The sequence below is a fragment of the Mustela putorius genome, unplaced genomic scaffold, assembly GCF_011764305.1.
Source record: "Mustela putorius furo isolate JIRA1106 unplaced genomic scaffold, ASM1176430v1.1 tig00003853_pilon_pilon_pilon, whole genome shotgun sequence".
NCBI lineage: Eukaryota > Metazoa > Chordata > Mammalia > Carnivora > Mustelidae > Mustela > Mustela putorius.
In genome coordinates, this window is record NW_025422005.1 from 36,772,607 (window position 1) to 36,786,327 (window position 13,721).

A 13,721-nucleotide genomic window follows, 5' to 3' on the forward strand; every position below is an offset into this window, starting at 1 on the left:
AATGATTCTACTCTAGTTTTGTGATGAAACTGACCACCACCACCCCCCCAAGAGAGGAAGCTGAGCTCAGAGAGGACTGTGACTCCCAAAGTTACCTCGTAAGGCTGCAGGGGACGGGGACTCAAAGCTGGGCTCCCTGCGTCCTAGCGCAAGCTCTGAGAACCTCTTATACTCCAAGTACATCCCAAGTACTGCTAGAGCTGCCTGGATGAGGGACGAGTGAGTGACCTACAAAGCCAGGCAGCACAGAGGATAGGGACAGGCATCAGTACTGAACAAAGAAGGGCCCAGAATCACTTCACCCTGTGAAGGGTAATCAGGGAGGGGCACTGGCAGGAGGGTCTCTGCCTGGAACAAGGGCTGGAGTAGGTGAGCTCCCTACCCCAAGGGGGCTCCCAGAGAGGATTTCCTGGGTAATCCTCCAAAGCCACCATGAGGATGGCTTGGAGAGGTGAAGGTCATGACTCAGAAAGCAAGACTGGGCCTGGCTCTAAGCCTGAGGGGCGGTGTCTGAACCCTGGGAACATCAGGCTTGGAAATACAAAACATCTTTATTTCACAGAAATGAGAGCCATTTCCACGGTTAAGAGGGAGAGGATGTGAGGCAGGGTTGGAGGTGATGAGCTGACTGTCCTCTTCAGAAGGGTCTTCTGAATTAAATTGGGAGGGAGACCTGGCAGGAACCCCTAGGGCCACTGCTGAGTCCCAACCCGGACACAGCTCTGACTTCGGCTGGTGACAGTTGGAGGGAAGGTAGGCAGTGTGGAGCTGGAGAGTTGGCCCCTTCCTGTAGGTTCCTGCACAAAGAAGGAGTGGCTGGCTTGGGCGGTGAGCTGGGCATCCATCACAGGCAGCTGGGGTCAGGGCTGGGGGCCACAGGCAAGTGGCGGTCACATGGGGGTGCTCCGGACCTTGCCCTCCTCCTCCTCGGGGACATTCTCATAGGCATTCTCATGCTCACTCGAGCTGAAAGAGGATGACAGGGATCATCACCCCCTCCGTGCTCTATCCTGCTGCACCTGTGACAGCAGTATCTTCCCGAATAAATGTACTTGAGTGCCAGAAGAGAGTTCCCCTGCCCACATCTTGTCCCAGGTGCACCTGTGACTAGAGGCCTCTCAGCAGCCCTTCCTGAGCCCCCATCTCTCTCCTAGGCTAAGCCGCTCCCCCACTGGACCCCCCACTGAACACCCCCCTCACGGAGCCCATCTCCCCACAGAACTGCCTCCCCAACTCATCCCTCCAGAGTCCCATTCCTTCCTTGAGTCCCTCTGCCCGACCGCACCCCTCCACCCCTCCGTATGAGTCCCAGTCCCCTGGCTGAGCCCCTTCCCCTGCCAATCCCATCCTCTTACTGGGCCTTCTCCCCAACTCAGCTGGTGGTCCCCCAGGAGCCCTGCATCTTCACAAAGCCCCCACTGCACCCCTCCCTCCTCCCTTCACTGAGCCCTGCCCCACATGAGTCCTCCTCCCCCTCCCACCCCACTTCTCAGAAGCACCCGGTCCTTCTGGAGCACAGGGTGGTGGGTCAGCCCCGTAGGGCCCTCACCTGAAGTTGGCCGCCATCGAGGAGTACCTTCCATCTGTTCCTACCAGGATTCCATCTGCCTTGTTTCCAACGGTCATGACCGTGTTCACGGGCTCCCTGTGGATGAGGCTCATCAGTAGGGCCCCCTGGGTCCCTACCCTCTTGTTCTCCCTCCTTCCCCCTGTCCAGGCAGGTGCTCTTCCAGGCACTGTTTCTCACAAGTCCAAGGGCAGCGGCTGGGCCCTGGCAGAAGCCCGTCTCTCCAGCCGGGCCCCTGTCAGTGGTCTGATTCTGGCCCTGCTCCACGGGCCTGCACACCCTTCCTGCTAAGGTGGGGGGCCTCAGGTCCCAGGCTGAGATTTGCAGAAGAATTATCCAAGCCCTCTCCCCAACCACCACTCAGCCTCCCTCTGTGATCCTCCTTCTGGCTTCAGCTCAAGACCCAACAGGCTTTGGTGTCTGCCCCACCACGTCCACGTGGCTCTCCCTGCACCGGGTGTGGACACAGTCCACCTCCACTCAAGGCAGAGCTTAGCTCAGGTGAAAAAATGAGGCTTCTTCCTGACCAAAAGCTCAGCACTCTGGCCACTGCTTATGCCCTTCCTGGGTCACCACACGGGCACCTCAGACTCAGTATGTCCCAAGCTAACTCCTCAGCTGCCTCCAGATCTGCCTCGGGGGCTCCGTGTCTCTGTGAGCAGTACCACCAGAAGCCTGGACCCATCCCTATCCTTCCTTCCTCTTGCGCACAGCGGTCCCCCTCCAGCAAGTCCTGGGGACCGGCCCCCTACACAGCTCTCAGACAGGTCCCCTCTCTATGCCCTCTGCTGCCTCCAGAGGCCAGACTCTCTCCTGACCTCAAGCTTGTGGTGGGGAGGTCATTGCCCTTCTCGTCTGCCCCTCCCCCATGCATGTACCTGGGGCCCCCAGTTGTGCTCAGGCCACTCCTCAACTCAAGACCAGCATGCAAGCTTTCACGGGATTCTTCCTGCAGGAAGGATAAAGCCCAAAGTTCGGGGCATCGGTTGCTGCTAGGCCCAGGTCCTGCCTACCTCGCTGGTCTCTCTGTGGTCCTCCCTATGCCTCTCTCCACCCATGAGGCTCATGGCTCCTCATGGGGCCACGTGGGGCCTCAGCTGGCCCCCAGGGCACTGGGCCCCCCTCATGAGAGACAGTGGCAGGGGCAGCCTGGGTTGGGGAGCACGGAGTGGACTGCATTTCACTACAGCCCCGCATGGTGACTGCTCCTTGCCATCTTGTCTGGGAGCCTGGGGGCACCGCGGTGTCTGTCCTGCTGACACCCTGGACCCCAGGATGTGGCACAGCACCTGACCCTGAAGAATGATGGAACCTTCCTTCCCAGAGGTTTTCACACCCCCATCACAAGTGGGGCCAGTGTTCTGACTCTACAGAGAGAGAGAGACATTGAGATCTGGGGGAAGCTCACCATGAACAAGCACGGAGCCACGGGGACTGCCAGAGCCCAGTCTGGCAGTCACAGAGCCTCAGCCCTGGTCCCAGACACCTTTGGCCTCAGTGTCACTTCCACATGATGACAGACTGGCTGCTGGGCTTCCGAGGCCCTTCTCAGCACGACTAGAGCAGTGGCATGGCCCTGGGGCCCACCCTGCCAGCACCAGCCCAAACCCCGGGGCTCCCCAGAGACCCCAGGGACGGTACTCACGGCTCTTCCTGACACCAGAAGCGGTTGACAGCAAAGGCGATTGCGACCAGCACCAGGAATACAGCCACAGCGATTAGGCCCTGCATCCAGGGTTGCAGGCTCCCCAGACCTGGAAAGAGGGGCGTGGTCACTGCAGCAGGCTAGGGGCTCCAAGTACAAAACAGGGGAGGGAAGGGCCTCATGCCCCAAAGGCTAGAGCCTGTGTCAGAGGCCATCGGCCTGCCAGTGGCCAGGACCAGACGAGACATTCCGGGGCAGCCAGGGTGGCCAGGAGGACCCACCTGATTCCCCACTGAGCTCAGAAAGGGATGACAGTGGGAAAACAGACATTCAAAAAAGGAATGAGATGCCTAGGAGAGACAGCCCTAAGCCCCCGCCCACCCCTCCACGTGGGTCCCATGCAGGGCCCCATAGGGAGTGTCTGGGCCCCAGGGACCAAAGGGCAGCCCTCTGGACAACTGGCCCAGGCCCTGCCAGCCGTGTGTCTCTCCCCTTCTCCCTGACTTCCATAAGGCTGGCGAGGCCAGAGCTGATAGGACTGGGCTAGCATCTGGAAGATCCTGTTCTATAATGAGATTTCTCTGGCACTGGTTAGGGCGCGGGAGTGGAGAACAAGCATGGCAGCTTAGCTAGGGGCACCCGGAGAGAGGGGTGGGACTGAACACCTTTGGAAAAGCAAGACAGAAGGACAAGTTCTCCTCCAGGTCGGGGGGCCAGGAAAAAAGCCTTAAAACCTGAGCCCCTTTTATCTCCTCCGGCTGGATGCCTACAGGACTAGGCCAGAGACCAGGCTGAGACCCCCCCCCCCATTCATCACCTTCTTTCCTTCTTGACCTTTGACACCAGCTTCAACCCTCAAGGTTTCTCAAAATCTCTGCCCTCAGCCACTGGCAGCCCCAAAGGGCTCTCCCCTCCCCCAGGCATCACTGTGCTCTGTGAGCTTGTGAGCGCTTAACCCCCGCAGAGAACAGAAATGCGGGAGCAGGTGGGTGTCAGGAGGAGACAGAGGCCAACAGAAGGCCCTCAGAGGTCTTCGGTCCAGACCAAGACACATGCAGACCTGGTGCCACCCTGTATTTAGAGGGGCCTGGGCTGGGCATCGGAAACCTCATTCTGCCTCACTCTCATTCAAAGTCCTTCCGTCAGTCTACCCTAAAGCTCTCCTGCTGCTGTGAAGGCCCCACCCCTTCTCTGAGATTCCTCTGAGCCTGCCAGGTACAGAGAAGAGGGGAGGGGCCTGGGGCCGGATCCGCGGATCAGCGTGGTTACAGACTTACAGACTTGCCCAAACAAAGTACTTTGGACTCACTGTTTCCTCAGTCTGTCTGTCTGTCCCTCAGTCTGTCTGTCTGTCCGTGGTTACTTAAGGATGGGGAGTTAGGGCTCCAGCCCTGGGAGGCCCCTCCCTGCCTCCTCTAGACCCTGCAGCCAACTCCCTCCAGACACCCAGGGAACCCCTGGACCCTGCTCCTCCATCCACGTGGCTCTGAAGTGAGCAGAGAGTACAGGGGGCAGAGCCTGTGGCAAGAGAGAGGTGACCTGAGCCCTGTCCCTGAAAGACTGCAAGTCCCTCCCGAGTGATCTCAAACTTTCCCATTGAAGTTCTTTCTGGCTTATCTCTTCACTCAGGCAAAGACCCTGAGGGCAGTTCTGGGAACCCAAACTCTGCCTTCAAGCAGTACGGATGGCCCCGAGCCAGCAAGACCCCCAAAGCAAAGACAGACTTGACCTTCCTGGCCTATTTGCATGGACCCACCTACTTCTGCCCCACAGTTTTCTTAGAGAAACCTGGAAGTATTTTTGACACTTTGCAGACAGTCCTGGAGATGCTAGTCTGCTGTCTTCCTGGGGTTGACCTCCACTGAAATAAACCCTGTTTGTTTTACCGCCCGTTTCCCTGCATTTGGATTTTGTCAGGAGCCAGGGGCCGAACGTGGTCTGTGTGGGGCCCCCAGAGCCAGGGCTCATGCACCTGGCTACATCTCTTCTCCCACTGCTGTGTGATCCACTCAAGTCTCTCAACCCCTCTGATCTTCAGATCAGAGGGCTTCCGAGACTGGGAGGCAGAGGGGAAGTGGACCCGCATGTTAGCTCAGGGTCCCTGTGAAGCTACTCGGGGAGCATCTTTGCTGGTCCCCTCTGCACCAAATCCCACCTGCAGAGCCCCCAGACTTGGGAGGCGGATGGGGCCCTGCAGCTGAGGGCGGACAGCAGATCTCTGGGGTGTGGTGCCTCCCTGCTGTGCAGCCTTCCCACGCCCTCACCTGGGTAGGCAGGGCAGCTCTATTGTCCTCACTTTATGGAGGAGAAAACGGAGTGTCACAAAGGGGCAGTGATTTTTCTCCCAGCCACACAGCCAGACAGAGGGAGAGCTCAGATTTCTGAAGTGGGCCACCCTGGGGCACTGGTCCCTACCCCACCCTAGCCCAGGAAGTTGAAACAATGAGGACTTCAGCCAGAGACCCGGGCCCAGCCTTGACAACATGCTCCCTCCCCTGGGACAAGCCTGCCCTATGAGGGACCCCTCGGGCCCACTCCCTGAACCCCTATCCTCAGGACCCCACCATCTCTCAGGCAATTCCTGCTCCTAGAGCTTGGGTGTCAACTCCTCTAGGGCTCCAGTCCAAGCCCACACATTTCCCTGCTGCCCACATTCCTCACTCTTGGAAAACAAGTCCCAGACAGAAGCCTTGCTGGGGGGGGGGGGGGTCTCTGCCTTTGGAGGTGCCTCCAGCGAGCCCAGTCCCTGCTTCACCTTCCCAGTTGTAGGTGTCCAGAGTGGTGAGGGAAGCCAGACAAGCACCCCATGCACCCCTGGGTCAGCAGCACCCAGCCCAGCCCCCCTCGCCATAGCCACCAGTCCTGGGCTACCTTGCTGACAGCTGGCTGGCGGCACTGCCGTGAACAGGACAGCAAGGAGCAGGATGAGGGCTGACATGGCTGCGGAAGCTTCTGCGCCTTCTCTCGGGCTGCTGGTTTCTGGGCTTCTGGAGCAGTTGTAAGGCCTGGGAGCGTCCGCCTGGAAACGGCTGGCTCAGTCTGGCCCTGGAGGAGAGGAGCTAGTAAGGAAAAAGGCGAGGGAGGAAGGAAGGGAGGTGGAGAGAAACTGCCCTCCCTCCCATGGTAATGAGCTTCCAGGCCTGGCCTTCCAGGTCGGTGCCCTGCCCACTCGAGCTGGCATTCGAGGTCATCTTTCAAAGGTTGGATAAGAAAGCAGGTCTGGGGACCTGGGAGACGGTGAGGGGAGTTGGTGTCTCACCTCCAAGCCCTAGGCCTCCCCAGTTTTTTGTGTCAGTTCTCTTTTCCTGGCAGGGGGCCTGGGCTCTGAGGAGTGACACATTATGGTTCCTATGGGCAGGGTGCCTTGGAAGGCTGACAGTGGGATTAAGAAATCTGCGGTCTGCCGAGAAGCAGGAGCTTGGGGAAAACCCCAGAGGCTAGGGAAAGGTCAAAACTGACCCTCCCCGCCGCAGCCCATCCCATTTCCTATTCTTTAGCTCACCTGTCCCTCCCTAGCCAGGCCAGACCTTGGGGTTTCTGTCCCTCCATCCCTGGCCTAGCCTCGTAGCTCTATAATCTACCCTGTCCTGTGGGGATCATGCCAGAGGGCCTGAGGGGCCCTGTCCCCAGCCTTCCCTACCCACCCAGGTGCCCTGGTCCTGTTCAGCTGTCCTCTCAGCCCCAGATGTGGCTTCTGGAAGGTGGATAGAAGCTCCCTGGGACAAGATCGAGGCTCAGTCAGAGACCATTATACACATCTCCCGATCTACCTCCAACATCACAGGGAGACAAGGGAGAGCCCTGCTGTGGAGGCGAAGGAAAGACATCCCCACATGGAAAGATCCAACATGGGGTCCTGAACCCCTGGGCCCTCAAACACTGGGATCACATGGATCCACCTGGCCCTCCAGCTCAGGCACTAAGAATGACCCAAAGACCTGTTGAGGCCTGGGCCAGAGGGTCACGCTGGGTCTCCCTGCCTCACTCCTCCCCAGAAAGCCAAAGAGGCTGAGAGGCTGACTCCACAGACACTAGGAAAGAAGGACCCGGCATCCTGAGGCAAAGTCTCAGAAACGGAGGGTCCCCAGAAGTCAGGGCTGGAAGTCCCTCCACAACCTTCCTGCACGGAAGCCACTGAACTGCTGTTCACAGGACCCTGTGGGCCACCCTTTCCATTGCAGGATGGCTCTGCCAGTGGCAGCCATCGGATGTCATGCCTCACCCCTTCTCCTTATGTACGCAGGTTCAAGGACAGTATGCACTTTCGAGGGCAGAGCACCCAGTATCATCTGAAGACGGGGTGCCTTGGCTTGGACTTGAATGACACATACACGTATGTCTTGTTCTCCCTCCATAACCCCCAGTTGGGTGTCCTCAGAACCTTCTGGCACAAAGTTTGGCGAGCATAGGCACCATTCATGTTAATGAACAGCCAGGGAATCACCTATTGGAATGCAAGGAATGGAGTTGAACTTACTAAACAGCAGGACGCCTTCTTGGACAGCCTAAAGCCGGGCAGTCAGGTGGGCACTTCTGCATTTGAGAAAACACTTCTGGTCCCAGGGTGGGGAATGAGTGGGGTGGGCAAGGGCTGGAGAAAAGGGGCTACTGGCCGGGGGTGGGGGGCATACAGCAGCCCCGCACCCAGCACTGTGGCAGCACAGGGCCAAGCGGCTGTGCATCTGAGCCCTGGTCAGGGGATGGAGTGGACAGGACGCAGTTTCTGGACGCAGTGACCAGCCAGCAGGGAGTGGCTGGTCAGACAGGGAGTTGCCAAGGGTGATGCCCAGAGCTTCTGAAGGAACCAGAGCAAGTTTCAGAAGCAATGGGGGGATGGTGAGCTTCAGGCTCAGGAGTATGATGCTCGTGGTGTCTGTGTACCCTCCGGAAGGAAATAGGAGGAAGGCAGCAGGATCTGGGGTCTGGAGTAAAGAGCTAGATCTGGGAGACATGGGTAGCACAGCATGGGTAACTGAGGCACAGGAATGTATGGTCTCCCCAGGGCGGTGTGTGTGTGTGTGTGTGTGTGTGTGTGTGCGTGGTTTGGTGTCTGTGTGTGTATGGTGTGTGTGTAGCGTGTGTGTGGTGTCTGGTATATTATGTGGTTGTGCAATGTGTGTATATATGTGTGTATGTGTGTGCGTGTGTGCATGTGTGGTATATGTGTATGTGCAGTGTAATGTGTGTGTGGTATGTGTGTATGGTGTGTGTCTATGTGTGGTGTATGGTGTCCATGGTGTGTGTACATGTGTGTGTGGTGTTTGTGTGGTATGGGTGTGGTGTGTGGTATGTGTGTGTGTGTAGCAAGAGAAGAGCAGGAGAAAGGAGAGAAGTGAGGAGCAGGACACAACTCCAATGATAAGGGTCTTTAAAAAGGAAGAGGAGCAGGTTAGAGCAGGAGGAAGAAACCTCAGAAGAGTGAGATGTCCCAGAAACCCAGGAAGGAGAGATCCAGTAAGAGCTGGGGGTTGGGGGGGTGCTTGTCAGCACTGTGACCCCCTCTTAAGGACTGCCCCCCAGAAGTAGCTCAGCCTCTCCCATTAGTCCCAGGGTATCTGGTCCTTGCTCCCTCATCCAAGCATCCCCCCTTCCCTAAAGAATACGGAGAAGGACAAGGATTCCAGGGGCCCAGTCTGGCCGTCTGGTTTTGGGGTAGTGGGGGAGGAGGATGAGCAGGAAGGACATCAGGTGACCAACAGGAGGAAAACACACCTCCCAGGTCAAAGTCCCAAGCTTTAGCGCAAAACAAGTTGTTCCGGAAAAGAGGGGTGTGGGTGGACACTTGGCTTTGAGGCTGGTCTCTGCTCACTGGGCGTCCTCATCCAGCTGGGGAGGGGGGGTCACCTCCCCACCTGTATGGACATGACCCTGGGTCCCCATGGTAACAAATTGGGCCCCCTGCTGCTTTGGTGTGAGCCCAAGATCTAGACTCAGACCTCAGGGTGTCACAGGGCTGGACTCTGTGTCCTCATCCCTGAGCTGCTGTTCCATCAACACTCAGTTCCTCCCTCCTGGTCCCAGATCAGCTCTCCCCCCGCCCCCCGGAATCATCAGCCCCCCTTGGACAGGTCCTCCATCTAGCTAGACCTTGTGTGACGGATTACCCTTCAGAAAAGCCAGTGTAGGCCTAGACTTTCCAGAAGGGGCCTTCTCCCAACCCCAGCCACCTGCCATTACAGTTGTTGCCAGCAGGTGGCAGAGTCCAGCTCCGAGCCCAGCCAGGTTGGGGAGGAAGGGAGGGGGCCGGTTTGGCGCTGAAGATTCGGCAACTTCCCCTCCCTCCAGCCCCCCACTTCCGCCCCTTTCCGTGGGTGGCTTGGAGGAAGAGAGGGTGGACACGGACATGTAAACAGTCAGCCATGCTGGGAACAGGGCCCATGGCATGCTCAGGGCTGTGCTGGAGAGCAACACAGACGACTAAATTGTTGAGGAAGGCGTCCTGGAGGAGGCAACAGCTTCAGAAAGAGATCCGGGCAGAGAGAGGACAAGCAGGGAGGCATTGGAGAAGGGTGTTTAGAGCACAGAAACAAAAGCTTTTTCTTACTCATCCTCATAGTATTTCAGTCTCTTTAATGTCTTTGCTGCAAGCCTGAGAGCTCCAGGATACCTTGTTTTATTCCTTCAAGCAGATCCTGCTTAAACCCTTTTAGGGCTTCCAACAGCCCTTAAGATAATATGCAAACTTCTTAGCATAAGCTTAAAGATCCCACAAGCTGCCCTGGTGCCCCCTCTTCAGCCCCATCTGGCCCCAGTGCTTCCTCTCTCTTCCTAAGAGTAGCCATGCCCTTGCCCACATCAGGGCCACTACTCTTCCTCTCCTACTTGCCTGGTGGACTCCAACCCATCCTCCAGGTCTTTTCCTAAATGTCACTTTTCTTCAAGGGACTTTCCTTGACCTCCCCTTTCCCCCGTCTGAAGTCACTCTCCTGAGTCTCCCCTGCTCATTTCTTCACAGCCATGATCATGAGTGCAATTACATATTGACTTGTGTGCTTATTTGTTTAATATCTGTCTCCCCAGGGAGAAGGCATCATAACCACGTCACCCCCAGTACACCCAAACTGAGCACAGTACATGAGCACACACTGAACAAATACTTTATGAAATAAGTCTCAGTAGACCTAATCCCTACCTCTGGACTAGCCAAAGCTGGAGCTCAGGGAATAATTACTGAATAAAGTAAGAATTTTAGCTCTTTTCGGATCCTTGTTTTTCTCTATCCTCTAGCTGTGATGGTGGAGCCTCACAGGTCTGATTCATCCCTGTGTCACATTGCTCAGAGAAGTTGGAGCTACCCAACCCGGAATGAGAATGAACTCTCCATCCCTAGAGGTGTGCAAGCAGAGGCCCAGAGCTAGGTCACCCAATGGGAACATCTACAAAAGGGGTTCTGGCCCTTCCAGTTCCCAAGGCTTGTGATTCTGTGACTCTGTTAATACACTAAGATGCATACTTACATTTTTAATCAGGTTCTGAGGACGTGGGCTGGTTAGGACTGTGGTAAGCCTCTCTCCCCTCAGACTCAGTACTTCTCTTACCTGGCTCCCCTTCACTTAGCATTCCTATCACAAGGGCCCATGGGCAAAACCTAGGGGTTCATGAACTGGCACAGGGAAAATATTATATCTGCATTTCACTAACCTCTAGCTGAAATTGACCATTTTCTTTCTTTTTTTTTTTTTAAGATTTCATTTATTTAATTGTCAGCAACAGAGAGCACAAGCAAGGTGAGCAGGAGAGGGAGAAGCAAAGTTCCCCTGAGCAGGGAGCCCAATGTAGGGCTTGATTCCAGGACCCCAAGATCATGACCTGAGCCAAAGGCAGACACTTAACCCACGGAGCCCCCCAGGCACCCCGAAATTGACCATTTTCTTTCATTAAGAATGAAGGCAACATGGGGCGCCCAGGTGGCTCAGTGGGTTAAAGCCTCTGCCTTCAGCTCAGGTCGTGATCTCAGGGTCCTGGGATCGAGCCCCGCATCGGGCTCTCTGCTCAGCAGGGAGCCTGCTTCCCCCTCTCTCTCTCTCTCTGCCTGCCTTTCTGCCTACTTGTGATCTGTCTGTCAAATAAATATGTCAAAAAAAAAAAAAAAAAAAAGAATGAAGGAAGGCAACAGGGTCAGCTGGCTGGCTCAGTTGGTGCAACTCTTGATCTCGAGGTGGTGAGTTTGAGCCCCATGCTGGGTGTAGAGCTTACTTAAAAATGAAAAAAAAAAAAAAAAAGAAAAAAAAATCTAAAAAAAAAAAAAGAATGAAGACAACAAACCACAGTCTCTCTGCATTATTTCCGTATCACCATACACCATTGGTGCAAACATCTGGATACATCCCTTGTGCTCAACACTATGGAAGTATAGGAGTCACTAGGACTCCATTCCCACTAGATCTTATTATTTAATACATTATAAAAATACACATAAGTTACCATACTATAACCTTATATTTTTGATATTTTAATAACTACATTTCAATACAATTGGTTTCCTCTTCCTTTACACATTTAAAAAGATTACTCTGAGATGGGTGTCCATGGGGTGCCTCAGACCACCCATGGGTCTCACAGCACAAAGCAGGACTCAGCAGGAGCCCAGGGCAGGTCTGCTCAAAGCAATGCCACATGAACTCATGGTCAGGTCTGGAGAAAGACTGGCACTTCCTGGACAGGGGCTTCCTGGGACTTAGAGCAGGGGGCCATGGTCAGGTTGAATGGGTGATCACCCCCGTACAGGGCCCCATCCCTGGAAGCTGGAAGGGGCGAAAAGGACAAGCCTTGAAGCGCCCAAGCCAAGGAATGTACTGGCTGTGACTCCTGGGTCCTAGGCGACCCCACTGGGCCAGTGAGATTTATGACCAGGACCCCCCAGTTGGGGAAAATCAATCACCTTCTCCTGCTGCTTACTCACTCAGCCAAGAAACTAAAGGGCTGACCCTCTGCCAAGAGCTCAGCTGCCGGCAGAGGTCCCAAGGCCCAATCATTGTGCGATGGTTCCAGCGCAGCCCTGTTCCCTGCCCACCATTGTGGGCTCCAGCCGTGGGACTGCACTGTGGGTGCTTGTGTCTAGAATCACAGTGTCCCCTGGCCTAAACACTCATCTTGAATGCTGTGATCTTGTTCCTCATTTTTCACCTCGGGAAGCTGTGACTCAGAGAGGAGCAGTCAGGGATGCCTGAGTGGCTCAGTGGGTTAAGCCTGGGCCTTCGGCTCAGGTCATGATCTCAGGGTCCCAGGATCGAGCACTGCATCAGGCTCTCTGTTCAGCAGGGAGCCTGCTTCCCTCCTCTCTCTCTGCCTGCTGCTTTGCTACTTATGATCTCTCTCTCTGTGTCAAATAAATAAATAAAATCTTAAAAAAAAAAAAAAGAAAGAAAAGAAAGGGACAGCCACTAATTGAAGGTCACACAGTAAGTTAGTAGGAGAGATAGGGCTCTCTGTGCTGGTCAGTTTCCCAAATAGGCTTCTGGCTTTGCTTTCATTCATTCACTCAACAAATTTGGTGTCTACCATGGGCCTGGAAATACAGTAACGACTAAGATAGGGCTTGTGTTATACAATTATCTGATTAATTATCTAATTACCATTCACCCTTGAGCAACATGTGTTTGAACGCTTGGGTCCACTTATATGTGGACTTTTTTCAGTAGATACAGTACAGCACTGTAAATGTATTTTCTTCTCTTTAATTTTTTTTTAAGATTTTATTTATTTATTTATTTGACAGACAGAGATTACAAGTAGGCAGAGAGGCAGGCAGAGAGAGAGAGAGAGAGAGAGAGAGGGAGGAAGGGAAGTAGGCTCCCTGCTGAGCAGAGAGCCCTATGTGGAGCTTGATCTCAGAACCCTGGGATCATGACCTGAGCTGAAGGCAGAGGCTTTAACCCACTGAGCCACCCAGGCACCCCTGTAAATGTATTTTCTTTGTGATTTGTGATTTTCTTTTCTCTAATTTATTTATGTTATTATATGAATACAGTATATAATCCATACACAAGAGCTGTGTATCAACTGCTCATGTTATCAGTAAGGCTTCTGGTCAACAGTAGGATATGAGTAGTTAAGTTTTGGGGGAGTCAAAAGTTACATGTGGATTTTTGGCCATGCCCGGGTAGGGGTGGTCAGTGTCCCTATCCCTCATGTTGTTCAAGGGTAAGCTGTAATCTAATTGTACCAGACTTGTTAAAGGAGATGGAAGAGGGCCAAGGGGACCCCCTCCACTGTAGGAAATCAAGAAAAGATAGTATTAATATTAACATTAAGTCTAAAGTTCATTCATTCATTTGTTGGTTTGTTCAACCAACATTTATTGAATGTCTCCCATGGACCAGTCCCTCTCTGAGATGCAAGGATACAGCAATGAACAAAAGAAAGTCAAGATCTGACTTCTCACAAAGCATACTTATATTTTAGAGGGGTTACCCAGGAAACAAATAAATCGATAAAAAATGGTCATAGGGCAGGAGGGGAAAGACACGACGGGATCAGGAGAATGGGGTGCTGGCAGAGAGGGCTGGG

The 13,721-nt window shown here is 54.6% G+C and overlaps 1 protein-coding gene across 1 annotated transcript; it reads right to left on the reverse strand.

Moving 5' to 3' along the window:
* Positions 1-532: 532 nt before the first annotated feature.
* PDZK1IP1 (PDZK1 interacting protein 1) lies at positions 533-6,581 on the reverse strand. The gene is made up of 5 exons (XM_004740368.3): positions 6,472-6,581; positions 6,084-6,257; positions 3,213-3,321; positions 1,550-1,645; positions 533-966 (listed from the first exon to the last, which is right to left on the reverse strand). The coding sequence occupies exons 2-5, from the start codon at positions 6,148-6,150 to the stop codon at positions 891-893; spliced, it is 348 nt and encodes a 115-aa protein (XP_004740425.1). The 5' UTR covers positions 6,151-6,257; positions 6,472-6,581; the 3' UTR covers positions 533-890.
* Between the last annotated feature and the right edge of the window lie 7,140 nt (positions 6,582-13,721).